The sequence below is a fragment of the Podospora pseudoanserina genome (assembly GCF_035222485.1).
Source record: "Podospora pseudoanserina strain CBS 124.78 chromosome 7 map unlocalized CBS124.78p_7.2, whole genome shotgun sequence".
NCBI lineage: Eukaryota > Fungi > Ascomycota > Sordariomycetes > Sordariales > Podosporaceae > Podospora > Podospora pseudoanserina.
In genome coordinates, this window is record NW_026946672.1 from 209,361 (window position 1) to 230,160 (window position 20,800).

Sequence of the window (20,800 nt, forward strand, 5' to 3'; positions counted from 1 at the left end):
GCTTGAGCCACCTGCATCACCTTGGGACTTACCAAGTGGCACATCAGCCACAGAAAAATTGCGATGCCGAATTGCTGTACATTGCAATCAGGTACCGACCACTGACGTTACTGCCTGCTGCTTCAAAGGACATTTTACGACATCCGCCCTCGCTCAACTTTACTCAACGCCCCAATCCATTTACCGGCATCCTTATTACCCTCGACACACAAATAGATTACCTTCACTCCAACTCGGATGTCCAGCCGAGAGGTGGGGTTTCCGTTGCCCCTGACCATTTCACCATTTGGAAAAAGTCGTCAGGGGATGCCAAGACCCTCTTTGGTCGTTGTCAATATCGACGATTCGATGTTTGAGGCGAGCTCGGCTGCATCGTTCCGAGTTAAGTGGGGAGGCTGGTGCTCACGAACAAAGTACAAATGAACATACTGTCGCTGGAGGTATTGACAATGAAGCTTTGCTGGCTCTCTACCCCCTTTGTCTCGTTGGCGGCCAAGATGAAGCTACCATTGGGCTCCTCAAGCAACGGAGGCGGAGGCGCTTCCAGCCTCTTGTCACTTTCTCTTTTGCTGACTCTCAACCCACTCACAGCAACTGCTCAAACGGCCCCCCGAGATGGCGCTATCTACGATTACATCGTCGTTGGGAGCGGCCCCGGAGGCGGTGTTGTCGCTTCAAATCTTGCCAAAGCGGGCTATTCCGTTCTGATCCTCGAAGCTGGTGACGACAGTCCGGGACAAGGCTTCGGTCGTTACACCCCCACCGTTACGTGGGATTTCTTCGTGAAGCACTATCCAGAGGGCGATCCAAGAGACAACAAATATAGTCATCTCACCTGGAGGACAAGAGAGGGCAGGTATTGGGTTGGACAGAGTGGTGCACCGGCTGGCTCTACGCTGCTTGGAGTGTATTATCCTCGCGGTTCCACACTCGGTGGCTCGTCCATGATCAACGCCATGGTCACTTGGCTGCCGAGTGATAGCGATTGGAACTTTCATGCCAATGTCACAGGGGATGACAGCTGGCGGTGTGTTAAATCCATTCCGCCCCTTCCCGGGTTGATGCTGACACAGCCTTGAACAGAGCCGAGAACATGCACGCCATTTTCAAGAAGATTGAAAAGAACAACTATGCCACCCGTGGAGCTGCCAACGCGGCAAACCATGGCTTCGACGGCTTTTTCCAGACCAACATGGGCTCCATGACCCAACAGCGCCAGCTCGGCCAGCTCTCGGGCAACCGTGTGATGCAGACATATGCGCAAGACTGGGGCCTATCCGGGCAGTCCATGAACAACTTGTTGACTCGTGACCCGAACGAAATCAACCCCAACCGCGATCAGACCTCCTCGATCTACGGTCTCGTCACCCATGCCTTCTCCAATGGCAACCGATACTCCTCCCGCAACTACATCCAAGACACACAGCGCACTGTCGGCTCCAACCTCACCGTCTCTCTTACCTCCCTCGCGACCAAGATTCTCTTTGATACAACCTCCAAATGCGATGGCACTGCGGCCAAGCCCCGCGCCACTGGAGTTGAGTACTTGTTCGGACGCTCTCTATATAAGGGTGACTCGCGCCGCGCTGCCAATGCCCAAGGCACCAAGCGCACTGCTTACGCCCGCCGCGAGGTCATCCTCTCGGGAGGTGCCTTCAACTCCCCTCAGCTCCTCCAGCTGTCGGGTATTGGAGATGCAGCCCTCCTGAAGCAGTACAATATTCCTTTGATCAAAGATCTGCCCGGTGTCGGTCAAAACCTCATGGACAATCAAGAAATGCCCATCGTTGGCACTGGCAGCGCCGGCTCCGGTTTGGCGGAAGTCTCCATGTTTAAGACCAAGCACCCGGCCCACGGGGAGAGAGACATGTTCCTAATGGGTGGCCAAGGGTTCCTGTTCAGAGGTTTCTGGCCTGATAACCCGGTTCGCACCCCAACTGAGCCGCGCAGCCCGTACGGTGTCTCCATGGTGAAGGGATCCTCCCTCAACAACAAGGGCTGGGTCAAGATTAGAAGCTCAGACCCGACCGAGACTCCAGAGATCAACTTTAACCATTTCGCGCCCGGTTCTGAGTTGGACATGGAGGCCATGAAGGACACTGTCGCTTGGATCAGAACGGTGTACTCCCGTGTAGGTATCACCACCGTGGAGCCACCGTGCAATGCCGGACCAGATGCGAATGGATACTGCGGGAAGGAGGATGAAAACTGGATTCATGAGCGGACCTTTGGGCACCACCCTACTTCTACCAATAGAATCGGGGCGGACAATGACCCGCTGGCGGTGCTGGACAGCAAGTTTAGGGTTAGAGGGGTGAGTGGGTTGAGAGTGGTGGATGCAAGCGCCTTTGCGCGGATCCCGGGGGTCTTCCCTGCTGTGTCGACGTTCATGATCAGCCAGAAGGCGAGTGACGATATGTTGGCCGAGTTGAAGGATGGGCAGGCGGTCAAGGTTTGCGTGAACGGCGTGTTGATTTCATGAAGAGGAGATGAGAGTACGCTAGGCTTCAGATAATCCAAGTACCTAGTGCAATCCATTTGTGGTTTGTTTACTTGCATGTAATTGAAAAGGGGAAAACGCCAAACCAACATCATGTCGAGCATAGGTGTTGGTTCCAATTCCACAAGCCATCAAATATGTTAGGCCGTGTGGTGTAGTGGTAGCATACTTGCTTTGGGAATAGACTCTCACAGCTGTTGCAAGTGGTCCCAGGTTCGAGCCCTGGCTCGGCCCCATCTTTTGCTTGTAAAATCTGTTGATTGATCAACACATTTTCTTTTTCACGGGTCAGATTCCCAAGTTCTATGCGCGAAGTTCATGACGTTGGGATTAAACTAGAATGTAGACGAGGCAGGGTGACTTTTGAAACGTCTCGGCTTGGCTGGGAATTCCAGAGCGCGCTCATGGCTGGGAAGACTTTGTATGCCCAGCCCCTGTCTCAGAATCCCCATGGCATGAGATGCAACGCCGGCCTCAGTTATAGCATTGTAAACCAAGTTTATGATGATGCGTATCCAGATTCCATATACTCCCTTCCACTTTTGTTTCCACCGCTCTGCCTAGTTTTGGCCTTTAAAAGCCCCTGCTCTCTCTCCAGTCCCGTCTCATGGCATTGTCGTTTTCCCACAACAGTGTTCGAAGCGACATCTACGGCAATTGTACCGAACCTATTTTGCCCAATCTTCCAAGACTTGATACGGTGAGGTCGTCAATATGTACACATCTACATTGACAAGCTACCTCGGTGCTGTGGTCTTGCTACTTTCTAGTCCAGCTCTTGGTCTTCCACGACCCATCGCCTATTATGGACACCATCTGCTACACCTTGACGAGCTCAAGCGGGCCATGGTACCTCTTCAAGCTCGAGAACAACCAACAACACTTTCAACAGAAGCTCCGCAAGCCATCATTGCTGTGCCGTCAGCCACAACGAGAGCCTCAACCATATTTTCGGTAGGCCTCCGTGACATCGAAGAGCCAACAGAGCCTACCACCACTATCACTATTACAATAATGACGATGAGTACCCAGACGCAGACAATCGACGTCAAATCCACGATGACAAGAACTGTTTTTGGTGGATTCCCACATACTACGGGAGAGAGCTTAAACGTGGCCGGGATCAATGGGAATGGACAAGTGGGTTACTTTGAGGGCTGAGAAACATATAAGGGGCTTTGCTTGAAGGGGTACTTGAGGTGCTATTGTGCATCTAGCCATGTTGTATATGTAACGATAAGGTAGCATAGAAACACTGTGACAAGCGAATATATTTGTAGTACCTTATTATGATCTATGTTGTAGTAGACATTTATCTAGCATACCTAAATGAAATTCAAACCAATGCAAAACGACTTTCTGTGAAATCAGATGTAGTGATAACACAGGAAGATCCAGTAGGATTTTGGCGAGCTCAAGTAGCATGTGCCACGAGCACACAGCCAGTCCCTCATGCTCATCGTCCTCCGGGTTCCCATCCTAAATCCATTCAATGAGGGCCAGTCCGAGCACAGTACGCAGCTGTATATTCTAGCCGAGAATCCTTGGGCAGACGGGGATCTCATATGGCGGACCTGCTTCGAGCCGTCATGGGCTTGGTGATAGGAATACCCAGGACCCGAGGTCATCCTCTATTGTCACTGCACGTGTTTCGCTGAAATAGTAGTGCGTTGTCTCTCTAAAACCCAACTCAACTCTGCCTAGAAATTCCCATTCCTCATCCTTTCCGCGCCGCCTCTTTCACTGATGTCGTGGACATCTTCCAGCAGCGGAGCTTCTCGCATATGCGCATCATCAACGCCGAGGACCCATCCAGCGGTAGCCAATGAGTCACGTTGTTGACTGATGTTTTCTTGTTTCCTGCCGGTTGATCGTCCCCTGAAGCCGAACCGCAATCTGTTTTGCGACAACCCAACCAACTCTCGCTCATGCAGTGACGCCATGGCTGTCTCCTCTCCTCCCAAACTCTGAACCATCTGTGGCCAGCAAATCGCACCCCGCACCGCAGCTTTGTACCTTTGTTTGTCGTACAGAGCCTGTTCATACCCAACAACCCTGATCTTATCATCAAGATCATATTCCTCTCCAACACTCAGACTCATCTTAGGAGCAGGAGCACCCCCAAAGCCACGACCCCTCCTCATCATCATCTCCCTCCTTCTCTTGGAAGTTTCCTCATCCCGAAAGGCATCCTCCCTCTCCAAACTCGGGGGTCTCCTCTGCAGCTGTCGTCTTTCTGATCGCTCCCTCTCCCTCTCATAGGGAAGTTGAACCGCTGCACATTCCTGGTCCTCCAATGCATATTCCGCCAGCTGGTTCCAGTGTCCTTGTTGATCCTTCAGTCTCCTTTTGACCAGATCACACTTTTCCCATGTCCTAGCAAAGGGTTCGATGCCCGCTATTTTTGGCCCGATGGCCTTGCTGCTGGCAATAGCGCGAACCTGATGAGGCTTGATGCGAAGGGGAGCTTGCTTGGAGGGGTCGTGGTGGGACCAGTAGTAGTTGCCAGACCAGAACCATTGCTCATGGGTTTTTTGGTGAATTGTGTGGAGGCGTCGGGTGGACCATTTGAAGGGGTGGTGAGGATGTTTGGCCTTTGGGTGACGGCTATGTTGGAAAAAGTATTGTTCGTTACTTGGGTTAGTCTTCGGGAATTCGAGGTCGGATGTTGGATCGCCGAGGCCTTCCCCCCCAAATTGGGGAGGAAGAGATGGGGGGAGGTAAGTGGAAGAGTGAAAACAAAGCCCCATGTTTGAGCGCAGTGACTTGGTATTTATCTGAAAAGCGAGATGCGGCCTGAAATCTGTCCTCGGATGCAGATCAACAATTAGCAAGTGAGGACTTCACTGAAGACACGAATTGTACACAGCAAGGCGTGAAACAAAGGGGAGTAGAAGAGACTAGAAGATACCAATGCTCGACTTTGGCAAGGGACCTATTATACCGCTTTGAGATTAAAGGCGTCGCTGTCATGGCCTCACAGGGTATATGATTGGTTTCATTCTAAATCGGTCAGAGTCACCGGGGTTTGCATCAGATTCAGTAAGTTGATATTTAATGTTATTGGCGGAGTAAGGGGAGGCAAGTGACTCACGGGGTGGTTTTGGCTGTCATGGGGGTATTGCTACCTGCTAGGCATTGGTGGGAACCCCACGGCACAAGCAGGCAGAGGGCGGCGCCATGAGAGGACCCCCTGTCAGTTGAAAACAGGGCGGAATCGATGTCAGTGGAAGAGTGTTGTTGGGATTAACAGTGAAAATAAGCGCGACGATGAACATACCTATGAGGGCTTGTTTGAGTACCCAGGTACATCAAGTGGGCAAAAAACGGAAAGAACAGGTTACTTGCCATTGCCCCCCCCCGGTGTTCCATCTGTTTTCAAGCCTGTAAGATGTCAAAATAAGGCTTGCTCCGGCGGCCCTCGCTAAGAGATGACACTTGGCGCGCCAACTTCTCTAATAGGCCTCCCGAATTGATGAGCACCGGGCTTCATTTGGGGACAGCCTCATGCCCGCCTACTTTTCAGGGGAGCCTAAAATGTCATTTTGTGTCTCTCCTCAATAAAATAACAGCTAGAAACACAGAATTTGTTCTAAGACTTGTGGAAGCCAAGGCTGCCTACCATGTAAGTAGGTGGTTAGGTATGCATCATCTGTTCATGAATGTTCTCGGGGAGACTGAAACACAAATGTTTCCCACAGCTGTCTTCCATAGGGCAATAATAAACTGAAAATGACTGCAGACACACAAAATGATAAGGGAAGGAAAGGATGAGCTCGGGACTTTTCCACGTGAGATTACCGGAAACGGGGAGCTAATGTGTGGTGTCACCGGCCGTAAACATGTAGGAGCCTGTACATATATGCCCCATTTGCCCTTCAGTAAGTCCATCATTACCATCACTGGCCTTCTCCCCAGTTCAAACTGAGCTGATTCTTCAAACCGACCATGGCGCGTGCAACTTGGGCCAGCAGCCTTGTGGTGTTCTTCCCATCATTCATTCACCATGTCTTTGCTCTTTGGCCCTGGACTCACTGACTGAAAGATTCACTGATCTGGGTTTTTCTCGACACGGGAGCCAGTGGTGGGCTAAATGATATGCCCAGTGCTTCCTATACTATGACCCAGAGATCATGGGGCATCTTCCCAAGCCTTGCTACGATACTGCGGCCGCAAATAGCTACTGCGATCCTCACGACATTGACGTGTGGGATGCCACCTACATTGATGTACGACTCTCTTCGCGCTCTGAACTCCAAACCAGCATTTCTAGAATATAAGACTGAACTTCTGGAAAAGGTGCAAGGTTTCAAAACTCTTTTGCCAATGCATCTTTTCTCCAACGACTATCGAGATCCTGGCCACTGACTTCGGGTACAATTCCAACCTCGCTCCCTCGGCAGGTCACGATGAGAATGAGTGCTATCACAGAAACACAGCAAGCTTCCCGTCAAGACTCGTCAGTGGATCGACACAGTGTCAAGCTACCCGGGCCCCGAGGCTGCTCAGCCTGGAACGGCGGAGATCACCTTGACTTCCTCGGAGATTGCGCCGCAAAGTTACCTTATCTGTATGGTTCCACGAAGTCGCTCACAGCTTGGACTGCTGGACCACACCTCGCCCTGCCAATCTGCCCGAAACCTTTTGTTACAGGGACGCCCTGACGACTCTGATGCATGGAGAATGAGGAAGGGGAAAGAATCGACGCCTAAGTTGAGGGCTGAGGAGCGAGTTGGGTTGAGAGGGAGCAACACAAAGTCTAGGGTTCAAAGAAGATTAAGCTCGTGATTGTTCATGTACCTATCGGTGAATCATTCCATCTGACCCATAGCCCGCATCTCAGCATAACCCTCCGTTACAGATGAGAATTGATACATTCAGGTATCTAACACGGTCCAGGTCTCTGCCATTTATGTCCTCAAATTTCCAACATCTGGTGGAACTCGCACGTACTTTGGGCTACGATTCTCCTTTGTCGAGCTGCACATTCGAAAATGTTGACTTTGTTGCCCCTGCAGAACGGCTTTTGCGGATATATCTTCCCGATAGGCAGATGCTGGCAATGCATATGATGAAAAATACCCCGAGAGAGACAGATATGGCAATTGTCTGCTTCGTGGAAAGAGAACCACCTTGCCCTGATCCAACCCGGCGTGGTTCAGTGTGAGGATTAAACTGACCAAATGCCATCGTTTGTGTTTTTGTTGTCTGTGTTCGCGGTTGATAACTATTTTGGTAATTGAGTGGAGGTGAGGTTGCAATGAAAGGCGTGACCACAAAGGCCAACATGTTGTAAGCCGTTGCGTACCTAGGTAGCCAAGAAGCAGGGCACTTGTGTAAGGCAGGTTACCGCCTCAGCAATGCCCGCTTCTTGGCGTCTCGATTGTGCCGAATTCCGAATCTAATTCAAGACCTTACCTAGGTACCTTACCTTGTTTTCTTAGGGTTGATACTGATAAGGCAGAATGCCAGGCAGTTTCCCCTGTTGCCACACGATATCCATCGGCTTTGAAAGTTAACATTTCTGGTTGTTCTCAACCTGGAACGGATGTACCATAAATCCTAGAATCCGAAGAGTGGGCAAAATAATTCGGCACACCCATCAGAAAGTGTCTCGCAATGCACCGCGGCTTATATCCAGTGCTTAAAGTGGAATAACGTTAATCAGACAGTCGCCGTTCCGGGTTACACGTAGGATAACACGCAGAGAGCAAGGAGTACACTAGGATTCTGGCCGGTCACATACCCACATAACTACTGGCTAGTATGTCGTGTTGGTCCCTGATACAGTGGTGCTCAACGTAAGCGGGAACTCGGAATGTAACATAAATGGTCCATATCATGACATTTTCCTTGAACACCCTACTCAAGTTCTACAGAACCAACTGCCAACAGCACAATATGTTGGACCTTAGTGTGTTGTATAGGCCCAACAAATACTACCTCGAGATCCTGACAGTGGCAGCATCTACTCACCGCCGGAGTGAGCCGCGATGAAGCTGGAAATGGGCGCGGTGGAAGAATGAAGAGAAAAGGCTATAAGAACCACGATTGTTACCTTTCGTAAGTTGGAGGAGACAGAGCATCAGGAGCTTTCATAGAGTCCCCCAGAGCCCCAAAACCGACAACTTACACCTCGTTACCTCCACTGAGCCTTTGGAAGTCGTCAAGATGAAGCTCTCCAGCAGCTTTTTCTCCCTGGGCATGGCCGGTCTCGCCGTCGCCACTCCGTATGTTGCAACACTGTCCAGGACCTTCACAGACCCTCACAATCCTGGGGGACACATCAATGTACCTTACTGACATCCTTCTGATTGCCCGTCCAGGGTCCCCGTGCACCTCGACATCCGCGCCGATAACTGTACGTGAAATTACTCCCGAGACACAATGAATAGGTTAGAGCTCAAGACTGACATTGCTTTTGTTGGACAGACTGGTACATGACCGGCTGGGGCAATCCCAACTGCCAGGGTTCCTTCTTGTGGGCCTACCAGGGGAACGGCAACGCATGTGTCAATGTCCCGGCGATGGCGGCGTCGGTCAGCTTCGGCATCTCCCCTGGTGTGGCGGAGCTTTCACTGGTAAACTTCCCAACCTGTGGACTCGCGCGCTCCGCTCTCGTGGCCGGAACCCCCGACGCTACAACCAGCGACTTCAGTCCCACTGTGCAGCTGATTGAGGTCAACGGTGACGGCGACAGCGGCCTCGAAAAGCGACAAGTCCACACCACTTGCCACAACAGCAATGTCGGGGTTTGGGCTTTCCAAGTCAGATGGGTTTGATCGGGTAGACGAGGAGTGTTGCGTAAAGAATTTTTCGGTCATGGAATCATGAGGAAATTATCGAGGGTAGTTGCATTGACCCGATCTCGGTCCGCTGCCTGATAGACGGTTGTGCTGATAGGATGCGATGAACAAAGAGACCTATTTTACAGGAATTACAACTCATGTCATAGATACCTAAGCAGTCATTGGCCTGAGGGGCCAGATTTGAACAGGACGTGGGCCTCTTTGAATGGAGCTGTTCTTGACATTACGGTTTATTTGGCTTCTCGCACTTTCCAGTATGAGATGTTGGGTCCTGTCGTCCTCCAAACATGAACACCTATGCTACATCATTGGCGCCTACCGCACGTAGAGGCTTTCCTCAGAATATCCAATCACCTTATCTATACCGCGCTTCTGCACATTTCCTGTCTGCATGCTGCAGTGTCCAGCGGGCCTCACCTGCGTGATTGTGAGGTTGTTGATACAGGGCAACATCACGTCTGGTCTTGGCAGTAGGCCTCTCTGCCGCCGTCTGGTGTCATCATTGGACAGCTGCTGTGAAGTGTGCACTTCCAAAGTACCACAGAGTATGAGATTTACGTGTGACAAGGGCTGTAATATCAGAGCTTGGAACTTCGTGGTTCAATTCAGGCTAATAATCTTCAATGGCCTCGAAGTCTGTGTTACAGGAAAGAAGAAGAAAAATTACAGTCTTGATGATCCTGAGCACGTATTTATCCTTCATCGCATGGCCCGTGCCCTTGTTAGCCTCAGGCCTCTGCCAAGTCCTTCAATATACCACTGGGCCAGTAAAGATTCCTTTGATACCCGCCATGCCTTTGATTGACAGCTTCACTTTCACGGTTGGCTCACAGCGTGCAGGTTGATAGCTGTTGGGCCGTGATGTGGCCTGTTGGCTTTCTGCCGTGTGACATTACGCCTGCCATGAGGATGATTTTGGCATAAAAGGGGGGTCCCCATCATCGTTAAGATTCATTGCACCGGGCAGTTTGCGTTCAACTTTCCTCCTTCAAGAGACATCGGCTTCGAATCCACTCAACAAAAGCGAACATGGCCCGGAAGAGGTGGTACGCTGTGGCAAAGGGTCGCCAGCCGGGTGTATACGAGACATGGGAGTATGTTGCGTCACATTTTACTCTTCACACTTTCATTATGGCTTCCCCGATACTGAAACTAGATACTGCAGGCAAACCGAGGCGCAGGTTCTGGGATTTCCAGATAACCGTTACAAATCCTTTCCAACAAAAGAAGAGGCCGAGAAATTTGTAGGGGAGAACAGAAATACCAAGGCTGAGCCGCTTGGGGATGCTGAAACTCGGGACGCATCCACGCAGCCATCGACAGCAGGTGGTTCGTCTCCTTCGCCGCCACCATCATCACCCTGTTCCTGTTCCTCGTCCATTTGTTGCCGACCTACACCGGTAGTGTTTGGAGCTGACACTGTGCCTGTGAAGAATAAACTTGCAGCTCACAAGCTCTCAACACCAGGCGGGGGGAAGAAGGGGTATTGGCAGCGCCAAGGGAACAAGGGCCAAGCCAACAAGGGCAGGTTGGACATCAGAGTAAATGTTTCTCGGGTGTGAAGTTGCTAAGGATGAAGTCATCATGAATTGCCTTAACTCATTCAACCAAGACAGGTAGCTGCACGGTGTGAGAATGACACGTGGCCAGTAAACAGGATGAAACTTTCCATTGTTTTTTGATCAATCGAGTGTTGTATAATACAGCATCAAGTGGCCAGCGCCTGACATCTAACCCATCTCGGCTCTCCTCATGTGTACCACATTTCCCGGCATCGGGCCGCCGTCCAATTCTGTGGCCATCTCACCTCCCATTTCTACTGGATGCTTTTGTTGAGTACCACCCACCGGCCTGGCACCAGAATATAGGGGTGGCATCTTGGACTGAAACTCTGAGCGATAATACCCTCCTGCATGAGCGTCATGCCCATGAACCTCTACCATATCACGAGAGGCCCCGTGTAGCTCTGCCACTGGTCCGTTGGAGGCCTTTTTCTTCTGCCGCCTGAAGAACAAGAATGCCAACAAAGCAGCAACTAACACAGCACAGGGAATACCCACGCCTAATCCTATCTTGAGTCCGTTGTTATCTTCGTCCGAGGGGGTTGGCGCTGGTGTTGCTGGTCCGGCATTCGTGGGCGGCACCACGATTTCCGTTGTCGAGGAAGAAGATGTGGATTCTGAGAACGTAGAGGAAAATGTAGAGGAAGATGATGTTGAGGTGGTGGGCACAGGGGCTGTTGTTCTGACGGTACCGGTCTCGCTTAACGGGGGGAAGCTGGTGGTAGCACCTGTTGCTCGAGTTGATACGATTTCCCCCCCTTCATCGAGAAAGGTCCCCTTGCCATCCTGGCAACATTGTGGATCGTTGTTGCAGCAAAGGCTACCATCGCGGCATTGTACTACACGCGGCAGAACCCCATTGCTGGCGGCTGTTTCGTCTAAAGGGTGCGCCATCGAGTTAGTGATTGTCTGTGGTTAGATGCAAGGAAACGTACTGTAAAGACAGATCTGTCCGCAGCTGTCATCCCATTCCCGGATTGCACATGGACCCCTCACCCATAAACCCTCTGGATCGTTTGGGTTGTGACATAGTCGATTGGATAGACAGGTCGCTTTTCGGCCGCAGCAGGCGTTGGATCCAGGACAGAGCGTGTTGTCTGTGTAGGCTTGGCCGGCAAAACCGTAGCATGTTATTTGAGCGTCTACTGTGGCGGGATAGGTGACGAACAACAACAATGCTGGCAGAACAAGCGCTATATACGCCGAGATAAGTGAGGGATGCCGGTCAGCGCCCCGGCCTGATGCGGGTGATAACATGACGATTGCAACGGGGTTCTCCCACGTCTTGCGAACATGGAGTCAGAATCAACAACACAGTCACCATAGGCAGGAAGTAAAGGGACACTGGTGGTTTGCAATGGAGGTGGAAATGGAAACGGGGCACAGCACACGGGCAGGGCGGCGGCTCTGCAGACTGCAGCTGGGTATTACTCCGTAACGGCTACAGCATATTCTGCAGGGGGAGACATTGGGACCCCAACACGGGCCGGAAAGCATCGCCAAGGACATGATCCTGGCCAGTTGATATTCGATCGACATCGTTGTGATGTCTTGGATTGGCTGGCTCGGATTTGACCATGTTTCTGTGAGTACATTTCAGGTTGCTTTGCCGCAGGGAGACGGTGGGACAGACCCGCTCCCGAGAGTGACCTAATGCTCAAAGTTCCTGTTGGCACCGTCAGCTTGATCTTTCAGTCGAAAGAATAAGCATACCTGGAACCGACTACACTTGTGGTCATCAATATGGCTGGAAACGGGAGAGAGAACCCCAGTCTTGGCGTTCTGTCTCTTGGCTGCAACAGCGGGAGCTAATCTCAGAGTGGCTAGCACATGCACTGCCCCACCTTTCCACCCCACCATGTTTTCTGCAGCGACTCCAAAAATTGTTGCGTCCAACTCCCACTCCCGAATCTCTCGATTGTCATGAGATTGAGCGCCGCCCGCCTACTGCAAACATGGCCTCTGACGAGATCCCTGCTGCCGCTCCAGGCCCCGATGCCTCTTCCAGCGCCACTCTCGTCGCCCAGGATTCCAACGACTCTCAGAACAATGCCGACCGCAGCCAGAATCGCAACGGCAAGCGTGGTGGCCGCGGCCGCGAGAGAGGGAATGACAAACCGGGTGCACAAGGAAAGCGTAAGCACGGCGGCTTCGGAAGCGCAAAGTATGTTGCAAACCGCTGTATTCTCGAGAAAACTCAATGCCGACTTCTAACCCAGCCGACAGAGGCCCCGTCCCCGACAAGCGCGAACAGGTCCGGAATAACCGCGATGCCAAACGCCGTAAGGTGATCGACGAGGAAGTTGGCGGCAAGAGCTTCATGAGCATCGAGTTCACCCCCGACGAGATCAAGGCCGAAGACCGCCGACCGAAGCGCAAGGTTGCCGTCCTGATTGGCTACGCCGGCACCGGCTACCACGGCATTCAGATTAACCACAAGGAGAAGACAATCGAGGGCGACATCTTTGCGGCTTTCGTCGCTGCCGGTGCCATCTCCAAGGCCAACGCCGATGATCCCAAGAAGTCGAGCTTGGTCCGCTGCGCGCGTACAGACAAGGGCGTCCACGCCGCTGGCAACGTGTTGTCTCTCAAGCTCATTGTCGAGGACGAAGACATTGTCGAAAAGATCAATTCCCACCTCCCCGAACAGATTAGGATATGGGGCATCCAGCGCACAGTCAACGCTTTCAGCTGCTACCAGTCTTGCGATTCGAGGTGGTATGAGTATCTCATGCCCAGTTATTCGCTATTGCCTCCCCAGCCACAGAGCTTTCTTGGAAAAAAGATCCTTGAGTCAGCCAAAGAGAAGGGTGTGTTGGAAGAGCACCTCGAACGCTTGGATGATGTGACGGGATTCTGGGACGAGGTGGAGAAGAACGATATCGAGCCTATCCTTGCTAGACTAAGCCCCGAGGTTAGGGCTGAGGTTTTGCGTAAGCTTCAAGACAGCAACGACAAGGAACTCGCCGAGGATGGACAGCCGGCCAAATACGACCAAGAAGAGGCGAGCAAAGATGCAACCGCTGACAAAGATGTTGAAATGTCCGATACTGCCGAGCCCCAGCCCGAGAAACCGATCGAAGAGGCCAAGCCAGTCGAGGAGACACCGCAAGAACCAAAGCCTGAGAAGGAGTTGAGTCCCGTTGATGCGGCCGTCCGAGATATCAAGGCTGCCTACGTCGCGGCGAAGAGAAGATACAGGATCTCGCCAGCCCGTATCGAGAGGCTGCAACAAGCCCTGAATCTCTACCTGGGCACGCACAACTATCACAACTATACTGTGATGAAGTCCTTCAAGGATGCATCTGCCAAGCGTCACATCAAGTCGTTCGAGGCCAACACCACCCCTATCCAGATTGGCGATACCGAGTGGCTGTCTCTCAAGGTCCACGGCCAGAGCTTCATGATGCACCAGATTCGCAAGATGGTCGCCATGGCGGTCATGGTCGTTCGCTGCGGCGCCCCGCTTGATCTCATCAAGGAGAGCTACGGGCCTCGAAGGATTAGCATCCCCAAGGCGCCCGGTCTTGGTCTCATGCTGGAACGTCCCATGTTTACAGAGTATAACAAGAGGGCCGCCGGGTTCGACAAGGAGCCCATTGACTTCTCCAAGTACGAGGATCAGATCATCAAGTTCAAGGACGAGCACATCTACCGGAGGATGTTTGAGGTGGAGGAGAAAGAGAACTCGTGAGTGCTGATGCCACACCAGGCACATGCTGTATAATATTGCTGACAACCATTTTTGCAGGTTCCACTTGTTCTTCAACCAGGTCGATAACTTCCGCACCGACTATTTCCTGTGGGTGACGGCCGGGGGTGTGGACGCTTCCCATGAGCGGTCTGATCGGACCGAGAGGGTGCCCAAGGCGTTGGAGGCTGAGCTTGGCGATGAGGCTGATGGGGTGGTGGAGGATGGAACGTAAATACCTTTGCTACAGGCAACTTGGTCCAGAACACCAGCGTCATGACAAAAGATTGGTAGCGGAGCTTTACGTTGCTCGAGCTTGTTTTCCACTTTGTACGCCATGCTTTCCCGTCTCTTGGAAGCGCTGTTGAGGTTTCAGCTTACTATTTACTGTCCAGTGCGTTTGTTCGCCAGACCATGGCCGTTGCCTTCGCCATTGGATGCCGCAGGTGAGCGCTGTAGTTTGTGAAACATCTGCAGATGCATATGCATCTTCCCTCCACCCCCCTCCCCTTCCGGTGACAAACGTGTATTTTGGCCCGTATAAAATGCAAGAGAAGTACTCAACGGCCTCTTGTTCTTGCCGGTTTCTTCTTTCTGTCGTTGTCCGGTGTTTCTCTTACCAAATATTTGCAATCCGGTAGTATTTCGTCACTCATCACAACCCAAATGTTGGTCAACAGACGGAAAGTGGCGACCATCAGCGGCGTGCGCAGCAAGTTGGAGCGATACTGCCACCATGGTGACAAGATGCGCGAGAACAACCTCTCACAGGACGAACTAATGCTCATGTGCCAGGAATGCCCAAACTATTGTTCCCTCGGCAAGGCCTTGCGGCAGAGATTGCTTATATTCTTGAAGACTGAACCTGAGGAGGCAGCGATTTGGAAAAGGACGCTCACCGACAAGTTTCCAGAGTGGTTTGATCTTCCTTACAAGCAGGAAGACGTGCCCCAGCATTTCCTCCTCGACTGGGAGATATTCAAGTCACTGGGGTGGATTGGGGAGTGTCCACTGAGGCCTCGCATCCTCCCCGCTACAGAGCAAAGATCTAGCGGCAAAATCACCCTGCCTGACACACAGCTTGACAGGCTGGTAGCTGTTAACATCTTGGTTGAGTCTCTCGTTAGGGATAGGTTGAAGGAGGAGAGGAGGAGTGCCGACGACTGCCGCTATGTCAACGCTGCTGTACAGACAAACGGGCCATCTCGAGGTTCGCCAGGATCATCAGATTCAATGGCCCAGCCGCCTTTCCTCGTGGCATCGCAAGCAGTCCCAAGCAAAGGCCCCGGCTAGACAGCAAGGTCTGGAGGAGAGCGGGCACGCACCCTGCAGAACCCCAGAAACACTGACATGCCACCCTTGCTTCAAGACTCACTTGTTAGTCGCCGCGTTCTGCTCTCATAATCCTCCAAGTCTAGCGCTAATGAATCTTTTTGGCTCAGCTCCTGACAGGAACAAGGGGTTTCCCGTCTGTCCCACCTCCTCAACGGCTCCCATCCGCGTCAGGAGCTCAACCCTCAGGGACCCCAGCCGAGAGACCGCACAAGCGTCGACGACGGACTTATGCGTACTCATAATCGTCGTCATCGGAATACAATCCAGATTCTGTTTCACTGGCGTCGTCGTCACCATTGTCATCGCTAGTGGACAACTCCCTCTCCGTCCTGGAAGATATGTCTGTCAGGCCAGAAGGGTCTGACATCAGCCAGCAAGATGATGGGCAGGACTTCGTTCACCAGCGGTTTGACTCCTGGAGGGAAGAGCAGGCAAAACAGCGGAGAGTGGTCACTGATGGGTATGTTCAGGCACTATTTGAACCAGCATAAAAAAAATAAGGTCTTCACGGTTGCTCAGCGCGCGGTCGTTTAAAAATAGATTTTGGCATGATCGATTATGAAGCAGGTCGCATTATTTTTCCCAACCCCCAACTCCAAACGCCCCATGCTGTAAAAAATGAAACAGGAGAACACCGGCTGAAAGCACCAAGAGCTCACTGGTGCACACCAGGTACCTGTCCTGCCTGCGTTCTCCCGGGATGGCCTTCCAAGTTCTTGACGTGGTACCTCATCGGTGACTGTTCAGCGGCGCCAATCTGAGCCAGCCTCTGCTCATTCCTCAAAGCGTTGACCAGGTTGAAGGTCTCCTCCGCCTCCTGCTTCATGTTCCGTCTGGCTTCCTCGTCACCGGCGCCAGGCTTGGTCAACGGGCCAATGATCCACAGCTCGCGGATCTCATGGGTAAGGGAGAGCAAGTCCTCGGTGGCTCTGATCTGTTTGACTGTCAGTACATGATTCTGAGGGGCAAGGGCGAGATATTGTAGACATACGAAGCCCGTCATGGCGGTCTCCATCGCGAGACTGTTTATGGCAGCTGAGGAATTGGAAGCATTGGCGGGAATCTGCTGGGTGGCTGTGTGTATCATGTCGCGGTAATAAGTCATGAGCTCGGCCATGAGCTTGTTCTTGCGCTCTATAAATGGGTTGGGCTTGTCAGCTTTGAATGCAGCTTGCGATTCGGGGCAAATTTCAGCATCAACGATGGCATCGAAGGCCTCAAAGAACTCGGAAGAAGAAGAATCAGAGTGATCAGGGTTGTAAGAGGGGCCATGGGAATTTGTACCAAGAAGATTGTGAGCTGCATCAGCGTCGCGATTCATCTTGATATACCAGTCGAGGAAGAATCCAAGGATGTAATGAGATTGTCTGGAACTAGGGCTTTTGTTTCTGGGAGTTTACTGTGACTGTAATAATGAAGAAGTTTGCTGGATAATATGAGACACACACAAATTGCGGCAGTCGATGATTGTTGGCGATGATGGTGAAGGTTCGGTTGATTCACTTGATTGATTGAGTGAGAGCGGGGACCATAAAGCCTGGAATCCACTGATGCATAGGAAGACGCACTGTGCGCACGGGAAGACCTTGGCAGACTTGGTGGCTCCACTATCATGCATGATACACAGTAATTCCACAACAAGAGCCCGATTTCAGGACAAAAACTATGCATCTTCTTGAGGTATGAAGAGCCAATATGGGCATTCATAAGGCACCTATGAGAGGTGAATGGGTCGAGGGTCAGGACATGGCAGGTGACCGATTCCGGAAGGTGTCACGTGTGCCGCCGAAGAATACGATTGGCAGAGTCCCCGCTCATTGCTGTGAGGGTTGAGCGCTCTGTCTCCCATTTTCTCTCGTTATTTTCACGACGCCGAGAAACAAGAACATGATGGGCTGCTGTTCTGGCTGTTAACCGCCACCTGCTCCCTCCTTCACGGAGCAGCAGAGGGCTGAGGAGGAACAAGATGTCAGCGACCGCCTTCCGGAGCAGGACAACGCCACGGCACGCCTGGAGCCTAACTGCTGCAAGGGTAAAACATCGCCTTGCTGTGACATCTCTTGTTTGGGCCGTCTCGCCCTGCGTGCTTGCCATGATGGTGGCTCAGAACACAAGGGTCAAGGTATGTAGCCGTCACCAGAGCCAACATTTGCTTCCACCTGTAGCTAACAACTAGCGCTTCTTTCCTCTAGCTCAAAACTGTCGCTCAAGCTCATCATGCCGTGGACGAAAGAGCAAACGACCCTGTGGCCACCATGCACGCAAGACAAGAGATTCATACGCAGCCACACTCGAGGCTCTTGGTTGTATTTGCCGCGCTCTGTTAGCTCTTGGCCACGAGTCTTGTTGTATCCTCAACAAGGGTCCTTCGAAGGAGCGTGAGCGAATCTCCACATCATCGTCAGATATCGCTGTCTCAGTCGGCGGTTTCTCTGCAAGCCTTGCTGCCTAGCTACTCCCAACGAAAGAGACGGCATCGAAAACTGCCAGGAGAGTTGTTGTGACGTCAAACAACAAACCCCAGCGCAATACGGCGCCTGTGCTGGCTCTTCAGCGACTTGTCATCATAAGGATCGGCCAACACTCTCTAGCACCGCGCAAGACCAGGTTCATTCAGGCTCCCGCCCAGGAGAGCCAACCTGCTGCGATGAACGCCCTTCTATGGAACCGACGGGCACAACTCTGGATCCTGAGCAAGGCCTGTCTACTCACGAACACATCGTCCTCAGTATTACAGGCATGACTTGTACCGGCTGTGAAACAAAGCTCCATCGCACCCTTGGCACTTTTCCCGGCATCAAGAACCTGAAAACTAGTCTGGTTCTTTCTCGAGCTGAATTCGATCTTGAGAAGAGGTCCCTAGTTGATGTTATGAGGCACGTCGAGAGGACCACCGAGTTCAAGTGCGGAAAGAGTGAAAAAGGGAGCCTCGGTTGATGTCATCGTGCCAGGAGGTGCATCGGCATTTATGGGGGAGCGGTGGCCGAAGGGTGTGACAGACATGGCCTTGGTCAACGACACAACTGTCAACATATCCTATGACCCGCAACTTGTTGGTGCCCGGGATCTAGTTGAGAGAGGCTGGGGCGTGCCCGTTGAGCTCGCCCCCTCAGCCAGATGCCTCTCTGTCAAATGGGAGCAGGCATGTCAAGCACATCGGACTCATGACGCTCGCGTCCATCCTTTTGACCATTACTGTACTGGTTCTTGCTTGGGCACCACTCCACGGGCATGAGATTGCATACAAATCAGGCTCGCTTGCCCTGGCTACTCTGGTTCAATTCTTGGTGGCCGGACCCTTTTATCCCAAGGCCCTTAAGGCTCTCGTCTTCTCCCGTGTCATCGAGATGGACCTTCTCATTGTCCTCAGCCCCAGCGCCGCTTATGTTTTCTCGGTTGTGTCCTTTGCATTTCTTGTGACTGGAGAACCGCTGTCGACCGGCAATTTCTTTCAGACAAGCACTTTGCTTGTCACGCTCATCATGTCGGTCGCTATGTGGCGGCCTTGGCTCGTCAGAAAGCCGTGTAATCCATATCGATTCGATCTCTTCAAGTCAATACCGCCATTCTCGTTGACTTCCACGGTGACCACGGCAGGGAAATCGACACCAGATTGCTTCAGTTAGGGGACATCTTCAAAGTCATGCCTGAGTCGCGAATTCCTACAGATGGTACTACTCTTGCGGGAACGTCGGAGATGGATGAGTCCATGGTCACGGGAGAGTCCAGACCAGTCGTGAAGTCCCCCGGGTCACCTGTTATTGCGGGAATCAGCAACGGATTATCTCCACTGTTCGTCCGTGCACTCGCATCCCCGGAGACAATACCATTGACACCACCGCCGCCATGGTTGACGGGGCCAAGCTATCCAAACCCACGATGCAACGCCTCACTGACCGCGTGGCAAGCTATTTTGTCCCTGTCATATCGCTTCTCATGATCATCACGTTCGCCATCTGGATTGCGGTTGGAATCAGAGTACGTGGTGTATCGGCAAGGGAAGCAATCATCGAGGCAGTTACATACGCCATTACCGTCTTGATAGTTTGTTGTCCTTGTGCCATCAGCTTGGCCGTTCCCATGGTCGTTGTGATTGCTACCGGTGTTGGGGCTGAACACGGTGTCGTCTTCAAGTCCGCTGAGAGTATCGAGGTGGCGTACCAGGCAAAATATGTCATCCTTGACAAGACTGGCACTCTGACCAGACTGGCACTCTGACCGAGGGCAAGTTATCTGTCGTTTATTACGACGGAACGGATGGGGAGCTGGTCAACATGTCGCTCCTTCTCGAACTGCTGGAGAGCACCAAACATCCCGTCTCCCTCGCGCGTTGCTACTTTTCTGAAGGACAAGGGTGTGTTGTCCTCCTCTACAGTCCAAGACATCAGGTCTCTGCCCGGAAAAGGAGTTCAAGGCCTTGGCTTGGATGGCCAAATCCTTCAGGCAGGGAATGTCCGGTGGCTCGATGTGGAGTCTGACCTCCGTGTCCAGATGCCTGAAGAAGCTGGCCACACGGTATTTTGCTTCACGATTGATGGCAAACTTGCTGCAGTATTTGGGCTCCAAGACACACTGCGAAAAGAAACAGCAACCACCATTCAGTCCCTGCAAAACCGCAACGTAGCGTTCCACGTTCTTTCAGGAGATGACGATGGCCCTGTTCGGGCCGTCACTGATCAACTGGGGATACCCTGCTCCAACGTTCGCTCACGCTGTACACCGGCAGATAAGAAGTCGTACGTTGAGGATATCCTATCGCGCTCTCCGGAATCCGTCGTCATCTTTTGCGGCGAGGGGACCAACGACGCAGTGGCTCTAGCACAGGCTACAGTGGGCATCGCCACCAGCTGATCCCTAGACTCGACGGCAAAGCTGGCAGAATCTGCTGCCGACATCGTGCTCA

The 20,800-nt window shown here is 52.3% G+C and overlaps 12 protein-coding genes and 1 non-coding gene across 13 annotated transcripts; 10 read left to right on the forward strand and 3 right to left on the reverse strand.

Annotated features, from left to right (window-relative positions):
• Nucleotides 1–419: 419 nt before the first annotated feature.
• On the forward strand, nucleotides 420–2,482 carry QC764_704780 (uncharacterized protein; the record flags this gene model as incomplete). The annotated part of the gene is made up of 3 exons (XM_062950140.1): nucleotides 420–1,027; nucleotides 1,084–1,904; nucleotides 2,136–2,482. 3 exons carry the CDS (start codon nucleotides 420–422, stop codon nucleotides 2,480–2,482), a joined length of 1,776 nt encoding a protein of 591 aa, XP_062795783.1.
• A 161-nt stretch (nucleotides 2,483–2,643) lies between these two features.
• On the forward strand, nucleotides 2,644–2,734 carry QC764_0109550. The gene has a single exon. It is a non-coding gene; the product is annotated as a tRNA-Pro (tRNA).
• Nucleotides 2,735–4,200: 1,466 nt separating this feature from the next.
• On the reverse strand, nucleotides 4,201–5,250 carry QC764_704770 (uncharacterized protein; the record flags this gene model as incomplete). Its single annotated transcript, XM_062950139.1, has 1 exon — nucleotides 4,201–5,250. The coding sequence occupies one exon, from the start codon at nucleotides 5,248–5,250 to the stop codon at nucleotides 4,201–4,203; it is 1,050 nt and encodes a 349-aa protein (XP_062795784.1).
• Nucleotides 5,251–6,633: 1,383 nt separating this feature from the next.
• Nucleotides 6,634–7,288, forward strand: QC764_704765 (uncharacterized protein; the record flags this gene model as incomplete). Its single annotated transcript, XM_062950138.1, has 3 exons — nucleotides 6,634–6,729; nucleotides 6,774–6,874; nucleotides 6,940–7,288. 3 exons carry the CDS (start codon nucleotides 6,634–6,636, stop codon nucleotides 7,286–7,288), a joined length of 546 nt encoding a protein of 181 aa, XP_062795785.1.
• A 1,265-nt stretch (nucleotides 7,289–8,553) lies between these two features.
• QC764_704760 (uncharacterized protein) lies at nucleotides 8,554–9,454 on the forward strand. The gene is made up of 3 exons (XM_062950137.1): nucleotides 8,554–8,730; nucleotides 8,827–8,861; nucleotides 8,933–9,454. The coding sequence occupies exons 1-3, from the start codon at nucleotides 8,672–8,674 to the stop codon at nucleotides 9,280–9,282; spliced, it is 444 nt and encodes a 147-aa protein (XP_062795786.1). The 5' UTR covers nucleotides 8,554–8,671; the 3' UTR covers nucleotides 9,283–9,454.
• A 767-nt stretch (nucleotides 9,455–10,221) lies between these two features.
• QC764_704755 (uncharacterized protein) lies at nucleotides 10,222–10,978 on the forward strand. Its single transcript, XM_062950136.1, has 3 exons — nucleotides 10,222–10,403; nucleotides 10,475–10,638; nucleotides 10,743–10,978. Exons 1-3 carry the CDS (start codon nucleotides 10,339–10,341, stop codon nucleotides 10,745–10,747), a joined length of 234 nt encoding a protein of 77 aa, XP_062795787.1. The 5' UTR covers nucleotides 10,222–10,338; the 3' UTR covers nucleotides 10,748–10,978.
• A 61-nt stretch (nucleotides 10,979–11,039) lies between these two features.
• Nucleotides 11,040–12,410, reverse strand: QC764_704750 (uncharacterized protein; the record flags this gene model as incomplete). Its single annotated transcript, XM_062950135.1, has 3 exons — nucleotides 11,040–11,749; nucleotides 11,807–12,139; nucleotides 12,353–12,410. 3 exons carry the CDS (start codon nucleotides 12,408–12,410, stop codon nucleotides 11,040–11,042), a joined length of 1,101 nt encoding a protein of 366 aa, XP_062795788.1.
• Nucleotides 12,411–12,479: 69 nt separating this feature from the next.
• PUS1 (tRNA pseudouridine synthase 1) lies at nucleotides 12,480–14,797 on the forward strand (the record flags this gene model as incomplete). Its single annotated transcript, XM_062950134.1, has 3 exons — nucleotides 12,480–13,035; nucleotides 13,098–14,561; nucleotides 14,623–14,797. The coding sequence occupies exons 1-3, from the start codon at nucleotides 12,827–12,829 to the stop codon at nucleotides 14,795–14,797; spliced, it is 1,848 nt and encodes a 615-aa protein (XP_062795789.1). The 5' UTR covers nucleotides 12,480–12,826.
• Nucleotides 14,798–15,228: 431 nt separating this feature from the next.
• On the forward strand, nucleotides 15,229–15,855 carry QC764_704735 (uncharacterized protein; the record flags this gene model as incomplete). Its single annotated transcript, XM_062950133.1, has 1 exon — nucleotides 15,229–15,855. The coding sequence occupies one exon, from the start codon at nucleotides 15,229–15,231 to the stop codon at nucleotides 15,853–15,855; it is 627 nt and encodes a 208-aa protein (XP_062795790.1).
• Nucleotides 15,856–15,912: 57 nt separating this feature from the next.
• QC764_0109630 (uncharacterized protein) lies at nucleotides 15,913–16,206 on the forward strand (the record flags this gene model as incomplete). Its single annotated transcript, XM_062941148.1, has 2 exons — nucleotides 15,913–15,939; nucleotides 16,015–16,206. The coding sequence occupies 2 exons, from the start codon at nucleotides 15,913–15,915 to the stop codon at nucleotides 16,204–16,206; spliced, it is 219 nt and encodes a 72-aa protein (XP_062795791.1).
• A 274-nt stretch (nucleotides 16,207–16,480) lies between these two features.
• QC764_704730 (uncharacterized protein) lies at nucleotides 16,481–17,393 on the reverse strand. Its single transcript, XM_062950132.1, has 3 exons — nucleotides 17,182–17,393; nucleotides 16,889–17,031; nucleotides 16,481–16,831 (listed from the first exon to the last, which is right to left on the reverse strand). The coding sequence occupies exons 1-3, from the start codon at nucleotides 17,216–17,218 to the stop codon at nucleotides 16,553–16,555; spliced, it is 459 nt and encodes a 152-aa protein (XP_062795792.1). The 5' UTR covers nucleotides 17,219–17,393; the 3' UTR covers nucleotides 16,481–16,552.
• A 1,668-nt stretch (nucleotides 17,394–19,061) lies between these two features.
• QC764_0109650 (uncharacterized protein) lies at nucleotides 19,062–20,115 on the forward strand (the record flags this gene model as incomplete). Its single annotated transcript, XM_062941149.1, is given in 3 exon segments — nucleotides 19,062–19,422; nucleotides 19,452–19,654; nucleotides 19,672–20,115. 3 exon segments carry the CDS (start codon nucleotides 19,062–19,064, stop codon nucleotides 20,113–20,115), a joined length of 1,008 nt encoding a protein of 335 aa, XP_062795793.1.
• A 56-nt stretch (nucleotides 20,116–20,171) lies between these two features.
• Nucleotides 20,172–20,748, forward strand: QC764_0109660 (uncharacterized protein; the record flags this gene model as incomplete). The annotated part of the gene is made up of 2 exons (XM_062941150.1): nucleotides 20,172–20,251; nucleotides 20,286–20,748. The coding sequence occupies 2 exons, from the start codon at nucleotides 20,172–20,174 to the stop codon at nucleotides 20,746–20,748; spliced, it is 543 nt and encodes a 180-aa protein (XP_062795794.1).
• Between the last annotated feature and the right edge of the window lie 52 nt (nucleotides 20,749–20,800).

Coding starts and splice junctions, on each gene's coding strand:
- QC764_704760 (XM_062950137.1), top strand. CDS start 8,672: ATGAAGCTCTCCAGCAGCTTTTTCTCCCTGGGCATGGCCGGTCTCGCC. Junction 8,731..8,826: donor GGTCTCGCCGTCGCCACTCC/GTATGTTGCAAC, acceptor TTGCCCGTCCAG/GGTCCCCGTGCACCTCGACA. Junction 8,862..8,932: donor CGACATCCGCGCCGATAACT/GTACGTGAAATT, acceptor TTTGTTGGACAG/ACTGGTACATGACCGGCTGG.
- QC764_704755 (XM_062950136.1), top strand. CDS start 10,339: ATGGCCCGGAAGAGGTGGTACGCTGTGGCAAAGGGTCGCCAGCCGGGT. Junction 10,404..10,474: donor GGTGTATACGAGACATGGGA/GTATGTTGCGTC, acceptor TAGATACTGCAG/GCAAACCGAGGCGCAGGTTC.
- QC764_704730 (XM_062950132.1), bottom strand. CDS start 17,218: ATGAATCGCGACGCTGATGCAGCTCACAATCTTCTTG. Junction 17,032..17,181: donor TGCAGCTCACAATCTTCTTG/GTACAAATTCCC, acceptor ACCCATTTATAG/AGCGCAAGAACAAGCTCATG. Junction 16,832..16,888: donor AGACCGCCATGACGGGCTTC/GTATGTCTACAA, acceptor ACAGTCAAACAG/ATCAGAGCCACCGAGGACTT.